Consider the following 23,645-nt stretch of genomic DNA (forward strand, 5'->3'; position numbering starts at 1 on the left):
TTAGGGACAGTCATCACTGTTTTTATTGAAAGGAAAGAGACATCATCTCTTGCACTCTAAATATTCTATAGCAATTACATGCTGAAGCGTAGTTCACACAATGCCTTCCCCAAAAACTAAATATATGAATTACCACCACAAGAACAAACAGTGAAGAAGAGACTTCCCTGATCAAGACACATGACCCACACATCTGTTCTTCCTTCTTCACCACTAAAATTACAGCAGGCTAAGCAAAGAGCTATTTCAGCAGATGCGTGTTTGCACCTTAGACTCCACTGTTCAAATTAATTGGGTTTCTCTTATTTACTGGCTGAGGTCCTTTCTCTCTCATCCTGTGACCTGTTACACACACAAAGTACAGCGAAAAAATCAATCTGCTCCCTTTAAATGTCTTAGCTTGCAGATGTAAGAAGACTGCATGCAAATTTCTCTCTTTACAAGATCCTTGTATCTCAGATTTCCATCTTCAGTTTTACTATCAGAAGTGCCTTTGGACACTGACCCTTCTCTTCCCTCTATTGGCTGCTTTCCCCCGACTCTGCCTTTCAGTTTGCCTTAACACAGCTGCCCTTGGAGGCACTCTGAAGGTAACTCTTTACTGACTGGCCTTAGCAGACTGCTCTACATCTTGTTATTAATTCCATAGGACCACATGCTATGTAGGAAGTGAAACAATGGTCTTACATTGCTACCATGCAGACTGGAGCATCTCCTTCACAGTAACTTGAACCAAAGAACAGAGTCCATGGCTCTCCTTCATATGCACAATTAATTCAATACACAATGAAAGGAATTTTAAAAGAAGCTACTGCATATTGCTAATTACTGAATTGTTCATTGCAAAGACCACATATTAGCCAAGATCCAAGCTATGGCAGCACTGATTGTTGAGCTGTATCTACACATGCTGGACCTGTAGACTCACAGGTCCACATATCATTCACTCTTCAGTGACTCACAGGTATATTCTGTAGAACTTCATCATCCATTTGATCTTACTCCTTATTAATCTAGTATACAACGTGACAGCCATGGCCTTAAGCCCCTTATCACTTGTACAGCTACAATAATTATATTGCTCATTTCTTGAACTCACATGTCATTAATTTATCCTACAAGCATTGTGATATGTGATAGTAGATTTTATCTATGAAGACTGCATCAAGACACATCCATATTCTGGGAATTGATTTTACGTTGCTACAAAAAGTTGAGGACAGCTCTGACGACCTTTTAACCTTTTAAAAGTCTTCTGTCAAAGTATTCTTGAAGTTATTAATATTGTAGCTCAGATTTCAGTTCTGGATTCACTGTGCTTCATAGTGAGCTCATACACACAGCCACAGCAAAGAGGTGGCTACTATTGCAATGTGCCTATGAAGAGGACATGCAGATCTTCTTAGATAAACACTATTTGATGTCTCAGAGACTGGATCGTATTCAAAAGCTTCTTCTGGTCTTCTTTCCAGTTAATTTGATAACACAAACAGGAAAGAATCTAAACTTCCAAATTAAATTAAAAAAAAAATATATGGGTCAAGAGAACAAAAGGTATAGGAGAAGAGAAGGAAAAACCTCAGGTCATCGCTCAGTTCTCCAACACCTTCACCACTTCCTAATGTTGGAAACTGCACAATGCTTTTCTTATTTCTCACATCTATTTCCCTCAGGCATAGTTCAAGATGCCATGCCCTACTTTTAGAAAATAAGCAAAATCCACCAGTTCAGGGAAAAAAATATTCAAATGTTGTTCACACAACTACTCAATAAAAGAATGACTTAGGTACATTTGCTTACATTTATTTTGGACCATGGGGTATGAGATAATGGGATTTTTAAAAAGGAAACACTTCAAATTACTGAATTTGAGCCTACTCAGAAATGTTTTCTTCTAAACCACCAAAGTGTTCACTCAGACAAATATAAACTGTGGTGTTTTTTACCAATTTATTCCTAGTTTTGATATCCTTAGGATATTATGAGTCACTTGTGTTATGAACTCCTGCTTAAAACACTGAAAGCAAAATGGATACTTCAGTGTGTCAAACAGTAGTAACCACTGTATCTGTGGAGTCAATATTTATTGCATCACAGTTTTGGTTGGAGTATTAAATTTGGAATGTTGTTCTCTTTTAATATGTGAAATCTTGATACCTGAACAATAAGAAAGCCCAGTGCGTAGCAACTTCGGCAGAAAAAGGCATTTTACTAGCTAGGAGTCCATTGACATAACAATTCTTTACACTTTTAAAGCCCTTCTTTTCTCTAGATCTACTTCAAATGCTGTAAGTTCATAAGCTAAGATCCTTACACAATGGTGCTGGCAAAAGGAAAAATGGTGAGCAATGCAGATGTTCTCCAAGGGTTTAACTATAGAATCATTGAATGGTTTAGGTTGGAAGGGACCTGAAAGATCATCCAGTTCTAAATCTCTGCCATAGGCAGGGACACTTCCCACTACAACAGGTCACTCAAGGCCTCATCCAACCTAGTCTTAAACACCTCCAGGGAGGGAGCTTCCACAACCTCCCTGGGCAACCTGTGCCAGTGTCTCACCACCCTCACTGCAAAGAAGCCTTTCCTAACATCTAGTTTAAATCTCTTCTCTGCCAGCCTAAACCCCTCATCCTGTCATTAGAAGACCTTGGCAATAGTCCTCCCCAGCCTTCCTGTAGGCCCCCTTCAGATACTGGAAGGCCACTGCAAGGTCTCCTCGAAGCCTTCTCTTCTCTAGGCTGAAGAGCCCAAACTCTTGCATCCTGTCCTTATAGCAGAGGTGCTCCAGCCCTCTGATCATCTTTGTGGCTCTCCTCTGGACCTGCTCCAACAGTTTGATGTCCTTCTTGTGTTGGGGGCTCCAGAAGTGCACACAGTACTCCAGGTGGGGTCTGACAAGAGCAGAGTAAAGGGGCAGAATCCCCTCCCTTGCCCTGCTGGCCACACTGCTCTTGATGCAGCCCAGGACACAGCTGGCTAGCTGGGCTGCACATGCTGGCTCATGTTGAGCTTTTCATCAACTCAGACCCCAGGTCCTTTTCCTCAGGGCTGCTCTCAGCCATTTGCCACCCAGCCTGGGTTTGTGCTTTGGATTGTGCTGACTCAGGTGCAGGACCTTCCATCTGGCCTTGCTGAATGTCATGAGATTGGTCTGGGCCCACCTCTCCAGCCTGTCCAGGTACCTCTGGATGGATCCCTGCCCTCTAGCAAGTTGACTGTGCCACACAGCTTGGTGTCATCTGCAAACATGCTGAGGGTGCACTCAATTCCTCTGTCCATGTTGCTGACAGAGATGTTAAACAGCACTGGTGCCAGCACTGACCCCTGAGGGACGCCACTTGTCACTGGGCTCCAGGTGGACATCCTGCCCTTGATCACAACTCTCTGCATGCTAGCACCCACCCAGTTCCTTTAGGATAATTACAATTCGAGAACAAATGCTATGTCAGGTTTTAGAATTACAACTTGTGATGAAAAAACACATTGCAGGGGAAGAATTCAGACCACCTATATTGCCACCTTTTGTTGCACAGAGCTTCATCTATACACAAGGGACAAGATGCTCTTGGCAAAGTTGCAAGAAAGCAGGATAACTCCACATGACATTAAAATCAGTTCCTTGGAAGAATACCCCTGGATACCCTCTGATGATAAGCTGTAAGACTGTTCCATGTGACCAAGTGCACACTGCTTGCTTATGCCACTATAAATAAAATTGGTAAAAAATATTAATCTTAAAAATGCAGTAAGCTAAGGAATAACTGTTGAGCTGAGGGTTTCAAAATACTGGGGAATATATATATTTCATAAGAGCAAGTGCACTGACCTAGTATTAACCAATTCAATTCATATTTAAAGAGACCTAGGACAGTGTGCATCTGATCATAGCAACATACTTTAGATATAATGTATATATCAACACCTTGTCATCTAGATTAAGTGATCATTAATAAAGATCTTTAAAACATGAAATTATTATATACCTGATATATGATAATTTCATGTTGTTTATCTACATCATATGCAATCCAAAAAAAAAATGGATTCATAAGCTGTATTCTCAAACCACACTTGGCTGTTTGTCTGGAAGTTTTAAGCACAAGTCATAGATCTATAAGCCAAAGAAAGGTACAGTTTTAAAACAATTATGTCAAGAAGTGACAACTGTACTCTTTGTAGAAGAAGGGATGAATAATTACAAAGCTGAGACATAATTAAACAATTTTGACTGTCGTATTCTTGAGCTGTCTCTTCGATGTGAAGTGCTGTCATGCTCAGGAACACACTTCACACTGGACAGGCATCTTCCACTTTAATCTACACTTATGCCAGTGAAATGAGGTCATGGTCTGGTCATTAAACAAGGCTTCCTCATCTGGCTCAATGCCTCTTATCCATTCAGGCTTACCCAATCTTTACTAAAATCAGGCATGATACAATGTTCAATATTTTGACAAAAGAGAGCATAAACATCGCAGAATAATCAAGTTTAGCTCACTTACACAGTGAGACGGAACACTGCATTGTAACATTAAACTGTGCTCTAATAAATGACTTCATCTTTCCATAAGACAGTCATATCACAAACAGATGCATTTTAAACAAAGGATGAAATGAAGCAAGGCATAAGCAAGTGCAGTGTTCTGTTTAAAAAAATGGAAAAGTAGAGGAAAATGAAAGTCATAAAATTTAGACAAAATAAAATATTTATGACTTAGTGATGACTGGTGATTGCTAGATACTTTTGTGGCTGAGTAAACACAAGCTAGGCAGATGGAAATGCCTTGCTTTTATTCTCATTTTGTGTATTTTTTCTTGGTGGGGTGTTCTGCTCTCCCAAGTATTTCATGTCAAAACTAAAGTGAAAACAAGTCCCCACATCACAGCCTCTTTACATCATCGGTCTCCTTTTTATGCTGAAGAAACCGTATCATCTCCCGCTTATCATAATCCCACCCAAGTTCTGCTTTGGTTTCTGACAAAGTAAGCCTCACAGGCTCACTGTTGCTACTACATACAGAAGAACAACATTTCCACATGACATCCACCAACACAAATACCAATCACTCCAACTACACTCCTGGCAAGCACAGATTGACATAGTGGCAGTTACCTTACAGGGAAAAAACCCCATTCTTAGTAAGGTCACCATCAGAAGGGTCTTTTATCACTAGGTGAGCTTCTTAAGGAGTTTTTCTGATGACCAGTACTGCCTATGCTGCAGTCTTGCCTTAGTTTAGAGCTAGGTGTATTCTCCTCTAACTAGTTTCAGAAAGGTTAGGGTAAATTGCTGTTAGCTTCCCATTAAATATGACTGAACCTAGTGAAAAATCCCAACAGCTATATGTGAGGGGAACTGGAGAACTGACAGAGCACAAGACTCAGGAAGTCTGATGGCCAAAGAGTAAAGAAAGCATAATATGTTCAATATACAACATATGATAGAATTTGAAAGTACAGTTATTGTGCACAACATCCTTGTGACACGTGGAGGAATGCTGATTCCTATGGTCTTTGAGTATAGCTATAAATAGCTATATACATATGTATCTGCATCTGAATATGTATGCAGGCTCTCTGAGTCTTCCCAGACAAAAAAGTTTGCCTGCACGTATACTATAAGCATTAATATCCTAGGAAATAAGCACAAATTATACATAGTGCAACATGAATTCAAAACAAATTTAGGAGGTTTACAATACCTGCTCTGTATCCAATTGAATATTTATTTTAAATTAGCCACTTTGTAATATGTACATAATATTGCATGATGAGGGTAATTTTGTAGCACCTTAAAAAGCATTAATTCATGGTGTGAAAAGCTTTTACAATGATTTTACCATCAGCAATTTGTACCAAACCACTTATAAAGGAAAAAAAAAGAATTAAGAACAACCTTTAGGATGGCAATAACAACAGTAAATTTGAGCCTGCTGCAAATTTGCTGAAATAAATGTATGTTTTACCATAAGACTTAGTGGGGAAATAATTCCAAATTATGCAAAAGGTTCAATTTCAGATATAAAAGATAATGATGTTATCCTTACATTTGTGAAGTAATTTACCCTTAGCTATTGACTTCCTAAAAGGTGTCATCCAGAAAAAGAAATTCAAATTTAAGAAACAGACACTTTTTTTCCCCCTTTTCTAACACTGCTAAGTTGTTTAAAATCCAAAGAGCTTACACTAAAAAACCTAATTGTCAATAAAATCTATCAAACACCTCACTGGATACAAAATCCTATTAGCTAATGAGAACTTTAAAAGAAGAGAGCATATGCATGCTATACCAAACACACTTCAACTTTTGCATTTGGCCAGAGCCAGCAAAGATGCTTTGCTATGAATAAGATATTCATAAGATCACAGAAATCAAGTGTTTCGCTTATACAAAGCTGAAATAACTAAAGGCAGTAGTAAACTATATCAAAGCTATGCTTGTACCTGAATTGTTAACATTTTAGTAGTCATAAATGAATCAGTCTATATTAATTTCTTATGCACTGCAACTGTAGTTGTGGTAATGCATCTCCCTAGCACACTGTTATGCCACCAAGCAGTGCACTTCCATAACTGCTACACTATTACCCAGTATTATTGGAAATGTGCAATAAATTATTGATGGCATATTTTAGAGAACAACACAGCAAATGGAAAGCAAACCGACTGAAAACTTGAGTGGAGTTTTAAGAAAGGCCTACAGCACTAAAACACTCCAAAGCCTACATTGCTGCTATTGTGTATTGATCAACGATGGAAAATGGAGGTGAAGTGGAGAATACACATTCTCTTTACATCTGCAGTGTGCAGTATGCTCACCGTTGACTCAAGTGGCATCAAAAGTGCAGATTACTGAAACCGTCTCTCTGATGTCCATACTCCTAAGCAGGACACCACATTAAATAACAACATACCAAGCTAGAATCATCCAGTCCACTAAAATCCAATAACCACCACAGGTGTGACCACTCCAATAGTTTTTTGTATTTAACATACGAGACAGGAGACACTTTGGCAGAAGAGTCCCGTTCTTTCACACAGGAGTATCATACAGTTGTTAACGTACCTTTAGACATGTTAAAAACACTAGCTGAAGCTCAGTGGTAGTTATTAGTTACTCCTTATATGAAACAACCATTGGAAACCAGAAATTTGCCAACACAACCACAGTGCCTTAACCAGATGGAACAGTTAAGTCTGACCACATTTACCTATCCTTTCAATCGAAAGGTTCTGTCTGTTACTCTAGAGAAAGATACAGCCAAGCTTTTAGAGCTAGTTCAAAACACAGTTAATGATTCATATTGTTGTTATGTCTTCCATTTACTGTCCTACCTTAGCATCCTTTGGCTTAACCACTTTCATGAAGGCACCTCTTACCAAGGCTTCTTCTCTCTCCTTCCTGGTTACCTTCCGAGTATCAAGAAATTTCAGGTTTGACAACTTGTGCAGGACGAAATATCTGACAGACAGCAAAATGCACACAGTTAAAATCTAGTAACAAAGAAAGACATTCTGACAAGCTAAATGACTAAAGAAAAGCAACAGCCTTTATTTCCTCTCTCTGATCACCTTTTTCATGCAACATAGCTTATGTAAAAAGTTGTAACACTTACTTTACCCTCTCAAATGAAGCTTGTTGCAAGCTGCCCATAAACATTTAATACTGCATGGATAATACAGGTAAGAAAACGATCAGTGTGGGCATGGATGTTCTCCGTAGGTATCAGTGAGATACAAAGTATAACCACAAACAGAATAAATTGTTTTCAATTGACAACTGGGGAAAAGGACTTTGGAATGATTCCAAGAATTCCACTCCACATTGCAGAGAAATCGAGTCTGATACAGGGAAAACTCCCAGCTATTTTCTCCAAAAGAATTCTCAGAAAACATTAATTTGTCAACACTTCTTCAGCTTTCTATTATATCATTATATTTTCCTAAAAACACACTGGAATGTGTGCCAGTGTGCTGTTCAAAACTCTTAACATTAAAAAATAAATATTTGTCAAGAAAAATACATGGGGAGTTGTCCAGAGCCTCTGATTTCCAGAACTACATTTGACAAAGCCATTGTTTGAGAAAAGAATTCCAGATTAATCCCACCTGAAAGACAAGGTGTCTTCATGGTATTGGATCCCACCTCAGGATTAAATGCAGAATCACAGAATGACAGAATCATAGAATCAACCAGGTTGGAAGGGACCTCCAAGATCATCCACTCCAACCTATCCCCCAGCCCTATCCAGACAACTAGACTGTGGCACTAAGTGCCTTACCCAGGCTTTTCTTGAACACCTCCAGGTACAGTGACTCCATGCAAGAAGAGTTTCTTTTCATGAAATTATATTCTATTTACTCTTTTGGCTCAAAGTAGAGCAGCTTTTTAGCCTCAAAAAGCCCCACACTGGCTTCTAGCTGACAGAGAGAACGTGGTACACGAGTAACAAAGTAAGGCAAGTCAAAGTATCTAGCCACTTCAGGTATATGTTATTTACATGTAGTCAACCAAAAGTGAAGCAGACATTGCAGTGAGGGAAGTGCCAGACTTCCTGGCAGGGTGCAGAAAGGAGATTGATAATGTTTCCCATGCCTTGTTGCTCTGCGTAAAACTCCAAGTCAGTCAGCGAGCCTCCTAATCATACCAATCTCTGCTGACACTGGGAGGAAGAAACTGAAGCAGCAGAAAACTCTACATAGCACAGTGTTTGGAAAAAAGAGCATCATACAGAAAACATGTTTTAGAAGTTATCTTACAAGACTGCTCTCAAGGCCAGAGAGACATGTGAAAAAGCCTGTAAGACTCCCATTCTACAACCAAGTAAAGTTTCATCCTGTAAATAAGCCTTCCCATCAAGTATACCTTTCCTCTGAAACAACAGCTTTGTAGATTGTTAACAAGTGAGCTGAAAATGCTCAGTACTGAACTGCTCAGGCAGTTTAAATGTGAATCCTCAATCTATAACTTTCAATGTTATTAGAAGAATTAAAATACAGGGCTGCTTTATGAAACAGAACATGCCCTAAGACCATTTATTAAGCAACAGCTACATATCTACAAGACTGACATTTGCAGGCTCCTCCCAGCTTTCCTGGCTGCCCTTCCAGTCCTCCCTGGCATTTTTCTGGCCCTTATCTTTCAGTAGAGAAGAAGCTATCCATCTTGCATTACTGGCAGAGAAGCTCTGATGACAACAGATTCTTTCAAAGGAAGACATGTACAGAAGGAAACAATATGTCAAGAGCGAAGAACAGCGAAGCTAAAAATGAGTAAAGACACCCACTAAGTGCAGGGTGAGAAAAGATGAATATTCAGGTGAAGAAAACATCGATATTAGAAAATCAGCAAATGTTTAATGATGGAATGAAATATGCCATTGAAAAGCAGGCTGCAACAAAAATGACAGACTAAGACAGCACTGTCATCTATGCTGACTTTGGATCACAGCCCTAACGTCAGTCTCTCAATCACTTCAGAAAAGCTTAACATTATAATAGCATTCTTTGATACAAATGTATTTTTAAGCCATCCTGACTGCACTTAAAAAAAAAAAAACAGAATTAGCACCAGTACTTGCCAGTTCCAAAAACCCCACCCACATGAACTAAACAGCAAACTAGACCACAACTCACAGCTTTGGGGTTGATTTCTTTGGTTTCGAACTTGCACTCCTTAAGGAGAGCAAATATTAAAAGGTTATCCCACCAGTATAACACAGGGACAGTGATGATTTGTTCTTCTGAAATAAAAAACTATTTTAAAATTAAAAATATCATCTCCTGTATTCATATTCTACTAAATGTGGGAGAAAAAGAATCTCTATTGCATTAAAATAACACGACTTTTTTTTAACCAGGCACAGTAGGCTTCTTAGATGTAGTTCAGCCAGAAATATGAAAATGTAGCTAGCTTCAATCTAAACGTAACCAGAGTTTGCCATAAAAATATACAGGAAAGGATTACCAAAGCCCTGGAATAAACACTTTACAATATCAATTCAACCCTTGTAAATTTAATCCAGGGTTATTTGTTGCAGAAAATCTCTTTACTGTGATGTATGACTTAGTTACTAAGGTTATCACAGCAGTATCCTAAAGTTGCATAGTACATAAAACATTCCAGTTAACAATGCGGGGAGGTTAACTCCCACAGATAACCTACTATCAGAGGGTTAGACCAGATGACATGCCTCTGTCAGCTTTCAGGAGCTATTGATGGTTCAATCAGTTTGTTTTGAAGGTAAAGTACAACAAAAGGGCACTAAACTTATTCAAACTGTCAACAGGGACTATCTGGAATGTTGCTTGCAGGTAAGTAATTTTGGGTGTTTTAAGACTATTATCAAACACCAACGGCTGCAGAAAAAGACAGCTACTAATAACACAGAATGCAGCCATCATAAAACACTTTATGGTAGGTATGAGGATCCATAAATTGCATGACACATCACACCTGGTTTAGTCTTGCAAAGTCACTAGAAAATGGGGTGCTGTTTAATGAAGAAAGAGTCAGCTAAATTTTACACTATAGGTTTAAAAAGGTTTGTCTGGAGGCCTTAATTTTTTTTTGGTTGTTTTGTAATTTAAAAAATCATTTTGAAAATAATTTTGAAAATTATCCCTGCTCCATGTGCTCTGAGACTGCTGCTGGGATTTAATATCTTTGCAATGCTGTGAGAAGAGGTTATTATCTTCAGTGATGAGGATGAAGGTGAGTTCCTGACAAGGAAAAGAAACAGACACCAGGAAGGTGCTTGGAGACCCATTTATCACTACTTGTAAACTGATCTTCTAACTCATGGTGGATCAAGGAAATGAACTATGTAAGTAAAGTTGCATCATCTTTTATCCAGAATCATCTCCCTCCACCTTGGCTCAAAGTGCTAAGAGTCCCATGGAAATAAGCTAATAACAGATATCCATCACATACTGACGCTCGGAGATGGAAAAGGTCAGAGAATATCACGTTCCATGTTATTTCAGTCTTAGTTAAGTGAAAATGACAATAAGGATTAACAACTCATTTACCAATTTTGTAAGTGCTGCATGTGATTAGTATTATTTTAACAGTTTTTACACAGACCTGTCAAGATACTAAAACAGAAGGACAGCTTGAGGGGCCATTTGCAAAGGAATTCAGTGAGTTTGGGATGCAGCTGCTATTGATACTGGCAAAAGCTCAACGTGGCAAAGCCTTCCTTAGAAGAAATGTGTTGAGTTCAGAAAGGGACAGAACAAAGGCAGCTTTGAGATCACCTATTACTGTTTATTAAACACATGACTCTACTCTCACATAAAGAAATACTGTCTCTGATACTGACTTACTGTACAGCCTTTAACAAATCACAGACTTGTCATCTTAACTCTGCCTTACAGACATGGAAACCAAGATCTATCAATTAGCTTGCAGGTATTTTCTGTGGGTGCTTCCAGTTCTCTACTGTGTAACAGTCATACTTCAGACACAGTCCTTGGGTAATGCTCTCAATCCCCAAAAATCAGTGATGGCTCACACAAACTTAGGAGAGCTTTTCAGGTGAAACAGAAGGGTTTGAGGAGAATGTGTATGTGTTCCTTAAAGGATCACATGGAAGAAAGAAACAAATCTATTTTATACATATGAAAGAAATCAGTCAGCCCTGATCCAAAACACATGGGTGTAAATAACTTTCATGTCAACTCCTTTTTTTTTATTCTGACCTAATTTTTCCATAGCCATAGAAGTTCAGGCATAAAAATTCCTTCAGTTTTAACGGGTTTTGGTACACTACTCCTTACTACTAACAAACACTTCCAGGAATTTTTTATTCTAGAGGTGTAAATAACATAACTGACAGGGAAAAAAAAAGATCTTAAAGCCCACATGTCATAAGATCTAAAGGCCTCAATTAATTTATTACCTCCCCTTGGAAAAACAAAAAAGTTTTAGAACGTGGTTGATTTCCTGATACTGAAAGATAATGGCATCATCCTGAAGTCACACTGTAAGAAAACCTTAAAAGTGGCAGTAAATCAGCTAGGGAGAGGATGTTTTGGGGCCAATCCTTCTGCTAGAAGGAAAGCATAGAAAATGTGTATATGCTGGCATTTCAGAGAAAGTAAACTCTTCCACTAAGCTTTCAGTGAAAGACTATAGTAAGAACTGGATTCTGTACTGCCCTTTATTTTGTACCTCTGTTAACAAAAACTGGAATATAAAATGGTACTGTGTAAATGAAAAAGAAAATCTCTATATACATGCAACAATAGTTATAGTTATGTCTTGATTTACTGTGCTACTATGGGCAGATCTGGATAGTCTGTATTTACTTGGTGAATGAAAACATAATCCTTGCTCACAAAGTCTCACAGTGGCTACTCTCAGGTGGAAGCTGCTGGGTAGCCAATTGATACCTATCAAATACAGGTTTTTCCTTCCAGATACTACAGAAATGACAAGCTCTCATGCAAACAGTGATTCATAGATTATACAGCTGTAGGGCAATACCTTCATACTCTTAAACACACTAGAAATACGTACAGAAGTACCACAGACTTTTTCCCTCCCACTAAAAAGCAGCCTCAACATTAAGTTCACTGATATGGTCCAAGAATATTAGCTTTAATTCTGTTACTGGGTGAGGACTTCTAGTCTCCTATTGTTTCCTGAATATGCATTTACATATTTATATTACCATCCAAATTCAATAAGAGGACTATTTAAAATAGACTGATAAGCTCTTTCTCAATTAAAAAAAACAACCAAACAACCAAAAAAATTACGACTACTACAAAATAAAAATAATTTTATATATATATATATATATATATATATATATATATATATATATATATATATATAAAAGAAACAAAACCAAACTGCAAGGAAACTGAGAAAGCTGTAAGAGAACTAAGCATTCCACAGAATCAAACCTGTAGGATGGGAATATCTGATTCAGCTTGAAAAGTTAATCCATACAAAATGCATGCACTTCCTTTCTTGCTGTTACATCTTAAGACGACTTCATAAGGTTATCAGCATTTGCGCCCCCTGCCAGAGATAGCATATCTAGTATATGTACTTTTAAGATAATTGAAAATAAACTCAGGCATTTGTTTCCACTTGCCCTCGTTTCCATGTCAACAGCACTTAATGAATGAATCATTCCAGGAAACGTCAATAAGGAGCAAAGAATGAGCAAGCACTGAAACTCCACACAGGGCATACCTACTTCACAATCATCTCGCTTTAATGAAAATAGGTGAGGTCACCTGCAGCATTCGCAAATGCTTTCTAATGCATTCTGCCCCGGATGATTTTTCACAGCTCAGTAGCACCACGTTTGAAGTTTTCACTGCAAACAATACACCCACAGAACTGACCAAGTGCAGGTACAAGAGAAGCAACCGGCAATTACTGGGTTGACTTCTGTTGCTTTGATCTCCAGGTCATGACCTTTGCTTTCAGACAATCTTCAAAGTAAAGACCGAAGGACAGGTTATTTTAGAAGTGGCACTGCTTTGCAGGCTATTTTTCTGTATTTCTGGCTTCCTGGGAGACTAAAAACTTTGTTATCCCCATCATATTTTGCACATTTTGCTTTCCCTTGCCCAATGAAATACCCCTTTACAAAATATCATCTCTTGGATATGGAAAGCTTAAAAAAACAAGAAATAACTTAGAAAACCCTTTTTTCCCTTTCTTTCTGGAGAAATAAAAACCAACAAACCAAAGAACCCCAAGACAACTAAACAGAATTTACAATGACAAACGAAACTACAACATTTAAAATGAACCAAAATAGTTTACTTTTAAAAAAAGTATCACAGAAGGGAATTTTCCATTTACTTTTTTTGTCCAAGCAAAAATTCCAGTAACAAACATAGAAATGTCTTCACTCATTTGTGCTCCTACACATTTGAAAGGTGAGGAGGAACAACAGGCATGGGGGGAAAAAAGTTCTTTTCCCTTTTTAGAAAAGAAAAAAATAAATAAATGAAAGAGAAAGGGGGGAAAGGGAAAGAGGAAATGGGGGGAAAATTGCTACTATGTTTCCTCAAAAAAAAAAAAAAAGCTATTTTAAGACACAACAATAGTTTTGGATAAAAGTTGGGTTTAATGAAGAACTTGGGAAAACTTTAGTGTTCAAGTTGATAGAAGTGGTACCCCAGTGGCTTACCTTAAGAACCAACTTGTAACTCCTTGAGCACAGGAGTTCTATACATTCTCCAAATACATAAACCCTAACTATTTTTCAACCATGTAATGTTCTTCTCAACCCCTGGTACTAAATTCGCAGTAATTCACTGGGCCTTGATTTTCCTTTTCATTTTAAGGATTATATTTTGGGGGTTTTATGGATCTTTTCATCTTGTTAGAATGAAAAGATAAAGGAAAGTTTTGATTTCTACCACCTTTCTCTTTCTGGTTGAGGAAGTCTAATTGAATTCAGTAGGACTGAAGTTAAAGCTCCATGAAAAATGAAGCTGTGGTTCCAGTGGTCACTGTAAAAATCACAAAAATGAGCTGCTATTCAGAAGAAAAGAAAACCAGTTCAAGTTGATGGTAAAATGTTCACAGAAATGAAATCTTTTCATGGTTTGTGCAACACATCTTTCAAAAAAAAAATCTTAAGGAATAAGGTACTTAAAATTGCTAAAAACTGCTGAAAATGTCCATTTCAGTGTTTTCATTTGAGATTCAATGCAATACACTTGATACACTTGATAAAATACAAACACATTCTCACTGAAGACAGATTGGTGCTGCCAAATCTGTGGGATAGATCTGCACGTTTGAGGGAAGGTAGACAAGTTATGTCTAAGATGCCTCAGAACATGTATTCAAAACTCTGCATCAGAGTAAAACAAGCAGAGTATTTCAAATTAGTTCCGTGATGTAGAAGCATAGAATCATAGAATCAACCAGGTTGGAAGAGACCTCCAACATCATCCAGTCCAGCCTAGCACCCAGACCTGTCCAATCAACCAGACCATGGCACTAACTGCCTCATCCAGGCTTTTGTTGAAGACCTCCAGGCACAGTGACTCCACCACCTCCCTGGGCAGCCCATTCCAATGCCAATCACTCTCTCTGCCAACAACTTCCTCCTAACATCCGGCCTAGACCTCCCCCAGCACAACTTGAGACTGTGTCCCCTTGTTCTGTTGCTGGTTGCCTGGCAGAAGAAACCAACCCCACCTGGCTACAGCCTCCCTTCAGATAGTTGTAGACAGAGGTCTCCCCTGAGCCTCCTCTTCTCCAGGCTAAACAACCCCAGCTCCCTCAGCCTCTCCTCATAGGGTTTGTGTTCCATGCTCCTCTCTGGACACCTTCCAGCACCTCAACATCTCTCTTGAATTGAGGAGCCTGGAACTGGACACATAACTCAAGGTGTGGCCTGACCAGTGCTGAGTACAGGGGCAGAATAACCTCCCTTGTCCTACTGGCCACACTGCTCCTGATGTAGGTGAATATATTCCCCTAAAGACAGAGAGGCAGACAGACAGCCAAATGGCTAAATGGGTGGATATTTTTGTGGGTTGGGTTTAACATTGTCTAACAAACACAACTCACATAATGTAACAAATAATTACGGGAAAAGTTTGGGAGGCTTTCATTATAGCAGCAGAACAATAAATCATATGAGTAATTAGAAGCCTATTCTTCTTTCTTAAAAGAGCTTTAATTAACCTAGTTTATATTAAAAAAGGCAAAAAAAACCCCAATAAAACTCACATGTTTGAAAAATTGAGGGGAAAAATAATGGAAGGAACGTTGCAGTTTGCAGAAGGTGCACAAATACAATCACTTCACAATTTGACACAGTGGTTTGCCACAATGTGACCTTAAACTACCTTGACCTCCTTGAAATCACCATTTTTGCATTGAAATGAAACAACAGACATGCTTGTTTTGATGTATGGCTGTGTGACATATTATAAATATTACATCACATAACCACAGAAGATGTCAATCAATAAAGAATTTTTTCAGAGAGCACTAAATGAACCATGGCTTCTTGCCTCTGAATGGCTTCTTTAACGTACCACTTTCACTTAAATGATTAATAGGAGACATATTGTCAGAAAACATACTTAAAGTGAAAAACAGTAAACTGCAGAAATATCATTCATTTTTAAAGAAATCCTCTAGTGCAAACATCTCATAAATTTACATAGAGACAACACTATCAGACTCCTGTAAGCTGGAGAGTAACCATACCTTCCACTTACAATGGGAAAATGGGAAATTATTTCATTACATCTAGGCTGCTCTATTTGGTGAAAACCAAAATACTACAGCTAAGCAGGATGCAGAAGTTGAATTGTTAGAAGGCTCAGGGATGACCTCATTGCTGTCTACAACTACCTGAAGGGAGGCTGTAGCCAGGTGGGGGTTGGTCTCTTCTGCCAGACAACCAGCAACAGAACAAGGGGACACAGTCTCAAGTTGTGCCCGGGGAAGTCTAGGCTGGATGTGAGAAGGGAGTTCTTCTCAGAGACAGTGATTGGCATTGGAATGGGCTGCCCAGGGAGGTGGTGGAGTCACCATCCCTGGGGGTGTTCAAGAGAAGACTGGATGAGGCACTCAGTGCCATGGTCTAGTTAACTGGATAGGTCTGGGTGCTAGGTTGGAGTGGGTGATCTTGGAGGTCTCTTCCAACCTGGTTGATTCTATAAGATGAAAACCTTTAGGCTAATGGTAATCTAGAAACCCTTCCCAAAACTCTGGAACAAACTAAAAAGTATATGCACACCAGGGCAGCTGTGCTGCCATTTCAGCCTAAAGCACTGATGAGCGATAAACTGGTACATCAAATTCTTACCCCACTTCCTAATGCACCTGCTCTTAGTCTTCACCACACTGTACTTTCTGCTAACTCCTACAGCAGAGCTTGGATTAAATTAAGATAAAATCAGAGTTTCATTCTATGAGTCTGATCTGCTAACAAAATATAAGCTCAGGCTCTGCAAAGTTGGTGCCATTGTAAGCAGTGCTGCATGGCTTTGCCTTGCTTCAGCCAGCCATTTTCAGCTGATGCAAAAAACGTCAATACACAGACTGAAATCTTTTATCAGATGTGAGCAATGAAAAAGAAATTCAATGACTATTTTTTAATGATCAATATCTCTCTTGCCTAAAGATTATAGGTATGAAAATCATAGCACTTCTGCAGACGTTTTTGTAAACTTTGGATCTACACTCGCAGTCATCATCACTCAGAAGTTTGTTTGTTTGTTGGAGGTTTTTGGATAGTTGGTTGGTTTGGGGCTTCTTTGTTGTTTTTACTGTTGGGTTTTTTCCTTGGTGGTGGCTTTTTGGGTTTGGATTTTTTTTGTTTGTTTGTTTTTTGGGTTTTTTTTATGTGGTTTTGGTTTGGTTTCAATAACCCTTGCCATCGTCAGCAATACTGTACTTGAATCGTTTGGATAGGTAGGATTTTATGAGCTTTTTGTATTAATTTCCAGATGACCTTTTAGGTACTCTGGCTTATAAAAGAACAAAGCCAAACTAGAGGGATAGTTCTTTAGTGATTTTTGTTTGTTTTTGGTTTTTTTTTAATCTAAACACTAACTGCTCTAAAACAGCACAATAGAGGAGTCCTTTCTTCTATGCTCTTTAATAGTGCCTTGGTAGCTATAGTAGAAGAAACGCACCACCATCATCAAGCGTTAGGAGAAGACAGTGCAATTGGCTATCTGAATATTTATTTTGACTGTTAACTGTCACTCTTAGTGTCTGTAAATGTTGCCTTTACTGGCCTTAAGAGGGAAAGGCTGTTAAGTAGGCACATAGGAGCACACGCACTCAGAAAGGGCTGTGCGTAGCTGCTTAACCCAAACATGCTGTACAGCACTGAAACATTTCTTGAAATAGGACTCCTGAGAGTGATGTCACTGTAACAGGTTTACTCAAATCTCCCAGTGTTTTATGGCAGAACATAAGAAGTTCCATCTAAATATGAGGAGAAATAGCTTTAAGAGTGACAGGACACTGAACAGGCTGCCCATAGAGGTGGTGGAGTCTCCATCTCTGGAGACATTCAAAACCTGCCTGGACATGTTCCTCTGTGACTTTCTTTAGGTGAACCTACCTTGGCAGAGGGGATTGGACACTATGAACTCTGGAGATCCTTTCCAACCCCTACCGTAATGCCTCCAGAATAGAGTAGATGTCTGAGGCTCTGAGTTGGATTTGGCTCACTGTTTTTCCAGAAACAAATCAAAACGGACACATTTTATCAAATCCACAAGTGATACTAACCTGTACCTCTGGTAGTCATCCTCATCGTTTTCCTTACAGACCAGTTCATTCGGGCAGGCCATGTTTCCAAGCAAACTGAGATACTGTAGCGAGGGCACAACTTCAGCCAAATGGTCCAAGAGGCTTTCCAATTCCGTTATGTGTCAGAAGTTGTGGGTTAAGGATTCAATGACATTAATGAAAGAAAAGCATTTAGAGTTGCATCAGTGCTGATTTAAGCATACATTTCACTAACTGACAATCAAATTTAGTATGGCATTTGGGAAGATGTCACATTAATTGTTCCAAGGACAAACAGGGATAAACTTCAGTCAGTTTTTTGGCATGGAATGAAAGAATGTGGCTGTTTATCATTCTTTTCTCCTCCCTTCTTTCCTAGGTGGCTCGCTACAAAACATTAAAACTTTGACAAAATGATGAATGCTGTGTGGAAAAATGGCTAGCCATTGCTGGAGCCATGAAACTTCTCCAGCATGGAAACAAACAGTTAGTTTCACAGCACATTCATCACTAATATATTCAGTCCACTAGAAAATGAGTTTTAGAAAAGAAAGAAAGAGAGTCCAGCCACAACAACCCACTTTCACTCCCAGCATATAAGTGCTTGGAGTGTCACAGCAACACATCTGTAATTATTCAATTAATACATGTGAACTAATGCCAAACTAAGTGCAACTTAAAGAATTGTTTTAAGTATTCTGTACACAAAGGTTTAGTCTTTTTTTTTTCATTAAAATACCTTTATATTTCAGTGCTCAGAAGTTTGTTTGTTGCTTTCCTTTTAATTTAACTATATTCCTTAGACCATAACTAATGATGATATGCCTTCATTATTGGAAACTATGCCAAAGCAAGCATGCAAACAAGGATTAAACTATCTTTTAACCATTGTAATATTGGAAATGGCAGTTTAGGTTTAAGCATAAGAAGGATATTCAGCCATTTGTGCCCAAATGATCGATCAAATAAAGCAAATCATTTTGTTAGAGCGTGACAGTCTTTAAGACTCTAAGAACTATACATTCCTATTTACCTCAATTCACATGCAATGAAAAAGACATTCTCAGAAGAGATACCCTGCATATGCATGCAAAAAGCTTTCAGTGTTTAAAAACTGCCTTAGACAATAGCAATAATTATTCAAAACCATTTAAGGGCATTTCATTGTTCTATTTTCATCCACTCCTGCTTTTAGAGACTGTATCTGTTTTAATTCCTCAGTTCACTTGTGTTGCCATTATTTATACTTGATTTATGTGTTTCTGTTATCTTTATTATTTTTAGCTGATGGAATTTACTTTATTTCTTCACCTCAATATCTTAAGGGCAACACAGAATGAAAAGAGCAGTTTCATTCTTAAAAATATGGTCTCCCTTTGCAAGCCTGAAATTTTGTTCCCAAACATACAGGAAAATGATTACATTGCTCTTTTTAATATATTAAAATCAGCAGTACATGGCAGTAAATAACCCACTGGATGCTAAGAAATGCTGTCATTTTGTAGCACCATATGATAGAACACTTGTTAGCTAGGATGTCTTACCCATCAAAACTTTGCTGCTGGTTCTCATCTTCTCATATCTGCTCATACATTAGCTTTTTCACTTTCCTTTTTTTTTCCTCTCCCAGGAATTATGTGATGGGAAGGTCACAAACTGCTTTCCCACATGTATACAAGTGAAAGGCTTTTAAAAAATTTCCTAAGACTGTTAAGTGCTTGAATCTGGCAATCTCCCTCAGTCAGGAGAAACACTTCATTTCTTGCAGGACTGCTTAAGTTGCAAAAAGGTTCCCTGAGATAACTAGTTTATTATTACAAAAGACAGTTGTTATTTCCATAACAGCAATCACACACAGGGGGTCAGCTATTGCAAGGCTTAGTCTGTATCTGGTCACTCCTTACTGAAAGAAATAAACTAAACACAGCAACTGAAACTTTTTGCTTCTTCTGTGAACTAAACACGCCCAAGGTTTTGCTTGTCAGTTCAGTAGAGCTGTTTCTGGGTTAGAAGCTCTTCCCTACGATCATTTGCTGAATGTGGAATATGACATGTATGCTAACTTCCATCTGACCATGCAGACTTAGGGGCAAATATCAACATGTATTTAGATATATAACGATGAAGATCAGTGTCAGCTTAGATTTGCAAACACTGTAAGACTATGTGTCAAAATCCTATGGAAAGCAAAAGACAGACACACCAAATTCACTAAGAGTTTTGGATGAGTAGCACTAGATAATAATTGGAATCTCAAAAACCTAAATATCCTCAAACTTTACATTTTTATGCTCTAGTATTTTCTGCCTAAATCCTGAGCTTGCTTATAGACACAGAAACACCCCTCTAAAACATTACCTCAACTCAGAGCAACCAGGAATTGGATTTCTTACTGCACAGTTCTGTGTGAACTCCCCAGATCTTTTTTTCTGCTCTCATTTACTCCGCTCCCTCAACTGCATCAGGCATTCAGCATCCTTGCACTGTTTACATTTCAGCTGGAACAGAAATGTGTGCAAGAGAAACTCCAAGAATTGGGTATAATTACTTTAAAAGCAGAGGTCATTACCTCACAGAAAATTTGAAGCTTTGCTGGTTTGGACAGCCCCAAAATAAAAGGACATCAGCAACACTGATATCAGACCTAATCTGTGGCTTATGATAGCCAACTTTCTTTTTTCCTTTTCTTCCAGAATCAGAAGTTATATCATAAATTTAAAAAAAAAAAAAAATACAATTTCTGTTCCTTAGGTTTTTATCCCTTCTCATCCCTTTTGAAAACCAAAACAGAATGTAAGGTACAGATTATTTTTCCAAGAAGCCTTATTCACTTCCCATCACAGTGACTCTTTACTAAGCTGGTAGGAAAACAATAAATGATATCCTGTTCAAATTCTCATGATTAAGTGTTTCTAAGAGAGGAGTTGTAAGTTGTGGTGCATTTCTAGTGTCCTGTTCAGTCAATAGCATGTCATATCCTTACTTTAATCACAATACTGGAACTACACAGTGCCATCAAAAGTGTAAAGTCTTTCTAAAACAATGCTAGGAAAACACAGAGGGAGAAAATCAAAAGCAAGTCTGAAATTTTATAGCCATCATCCTTTTAATGGTTTATTGCTGCAGCCTAAGGAAAGCCATATTGGGGCAATAAGTGCCAGAGAGCTGCAAAATCCTGCTGTGCCACTTCTAAGATCAATTTCAGCTTCATTCTCTACAAAAATGAAAGCTACAATTAAAACAACGGACATAGGTAATGAGCAGTCATTTATTTACTTGAAACCGTGTGAAAACAGCCCTGAACTGATCTTTCTGAAGTCACTGTCAGTGGTCACCAGCGTCAGTGGTTTAAAGTGTCACTGTTATGACAATTAAACTGCCTCCACAGAAAAAGACCCAAAACTATAATTCAGAAGTCCTCTGCCAACTAACCATACAGGTGCCACAATCAGCCCAACATTAAAACAGCTGGATAGCACTTGTGGCAGAGCCATAAATGAGCGAGGTACCTATATTTATTCCCATTTGAAACATTTGCTTTAACTGAATTGATCACAAACACAATGCAGCAATCACAAGCTATTCCACAAGAAAATCGCCTTGAAGCAGAAGTTACCAATTCTCCTATGAATGTAGTGTGAAAAAATTCTTGCCACCTGAATGCTTTTCCATTAGAATGTGCTAGGTCTTTAAGCTTGGGTAACCACAGAAGTCACCTGTAGTATGCAAGTCTATATCCTCCCCTTCTCTGTGTAGAAAGGGATGTTGTACACCATCATTTGTATGCCACGTTCTGGCCTAAACCCTAGCTGGTAGGGACATACTACCTTGGGATAAGGCCTTCCTCAGCAACTTCAAAACAATCCTGCTCAAGAAAGAGAAGGTGTGGTACAGTTGGTAATTAACTAAATCCACACATTTCATGGAAAGCTTCCTGCCCACTGAATGCTTGGAAAAAAGGCACCATTCTGCCTGCTGGAACAGCCCTAGATTCCTCTGTGTAGCTGGAGTTGCCAGTGCCTTTAAGGATATTTCAGAAAGCCTACTGAGAAGACTTTTGGCTCATTGGGTATTGTGGTTCTCTGACAAGCCACACTCACATTTAGTCAAACCCACAACTACTACATGGATGGCCCAGAAGTATGTGCTGTGTCACTAGAGTTTAAATATTTGTGTAGTAGGCATAGGGATCTGTGCATAACAGGAGACAATTTATGTCCTTAACACAGTCAACCTAAACATCAAGTCCTCAGCAGTTAACCTAATGAGATTCTGGTGAAATTGGGACTTCTAGGTCTTCAAGTACTTCAGGGCAATGTAGGAACAAGCACAAAGGCAAAATAAATTACAGTCTACAGCTTGGGGGTTAAAGAAATGCATAACTGTTAGGCTTTACAATGAGAATGTTCTGAAGACCAATTATACCTGAAGCACTTAATAGTACTTCTATGAGTTGAAGTACTTGATCCATGGTGTTTCCAAAGACTCAAGAAGATATAATCCTTTGATCTGAACAACGCTGATAACTCCCCTTGCCATCCACTACTATCATGGGTATTTTCCCATCTCTAGATTTCCTAGTCCCTGGTGTGAAATAGCCTGGTTTTGTCTCTAAACCATTCAAAGCCTAGGCTTTGCATTTCACACCTACATTCAGCACCACTATTCTAAATCAATTTTGGCATAAGTTCTTCAGAAGTGTATAGAATGTAAGTTTAATGGATGGCTATTTCACTCGGCCAAGAAATAGAGCTTTTACTTCAGAGAATCCCAGACCCAGCTCAGTATCAGACTTCTGTGTTTTGAGAGCACATGGGCACATATATTTGACAAACTATCACTGCTGCCCTTTGGAGTAGTTTCAACAAACACTAAGAAGACTGAAATGTAAAAGGAATTGAAATGTTAAAGACATGTGATTCAGTACTGCATGATGTTAATAAATAACCTTTCTGTATTTCAGCTATACAGGCTGAATTTTAAAATTATTTTTAGCAGATTACACGTTACAGAAAATTTGAAGTACAACACTAGGAAACTGTTTTTAAATTAGGAATATTTACATTTGTTTCTTGCACTTCTAGTAGAAAAACTGGTAGTGTTATGGCTGTAACTGAAATATGTAAGCATTACTTGAAGAAAGAAACACCACGTGACTCTTCTAAGTGTTTACCTGTTTTGGAAATAAGCTCTCACATTTACACAACATAGCCAGACATTGTGTTAGGAGAGGACATATGATATTTACATGTATAATGTCACACAATAAGTGAATCATACAAAAGTGTGCTGATTTGGGAGTTACTTGCCCTCCCCTTCTTATGAAATCACCCAGACTAGACTTGGCTAGCTGGAATTTAAGGAATGAATCTTTGTATTTACAGCTAAGCACAAC

General features: G+C 38.4%; 1 protein-coding gene across 20 annotated transcripts in view; it reads right to left on the minus strand.

The window, feature by feature from the left end:
• The window catches only part of LRMDA (leucine rich melanocyte differentiation associated), a 684,296-nt gene that overhangs the window by 252,010 nt on the left and 408,641 nt on the right, over positions 1-23,645 (minus strand). For 19 of the 20 annotated variants that reach the window (XR_010302630.1, XM_064145525.1, XM_064145506.1 and 16 more), the window contains 2 exons: positions 18,251-18,385; positions 7,336-7,462 (listed from right to left, as the gene is read on the minus strand). Coding sequence is in view for 19 of the 20 variants with exons in the window: in XM_064145525.1 (XP_064001595.1) it covers positions 7,336-7,462; positions 18,251-18,385 (262 nt within the window). In the remaining variant the exon portion in view is untranslated. Of the gene's footprint in view, positions 1-274; positions 343-7,335; positions 7,463-18,250; positions 18,386-23,645 lie in introns of those variants that run through there. The other variant, XM_064145524.1, reaches the window with a different exon arrangement.

The sequence above is a fragment of the Pogoniulus pusillus genome, chromosome 6 (assembly GCF_015220805.1).
Source record: "Pogoniulus pusillus isolate bPogPus1 chromosome 6, bPogPus1.pri, whole genome shotgun sequence".
NCBI classification, from domain to species: Eukaryota; Metazoa; Chordata; class Aves; order Piciformes; family Lybiidae; genus Pogoniulus; species Pogoniulus pusillus.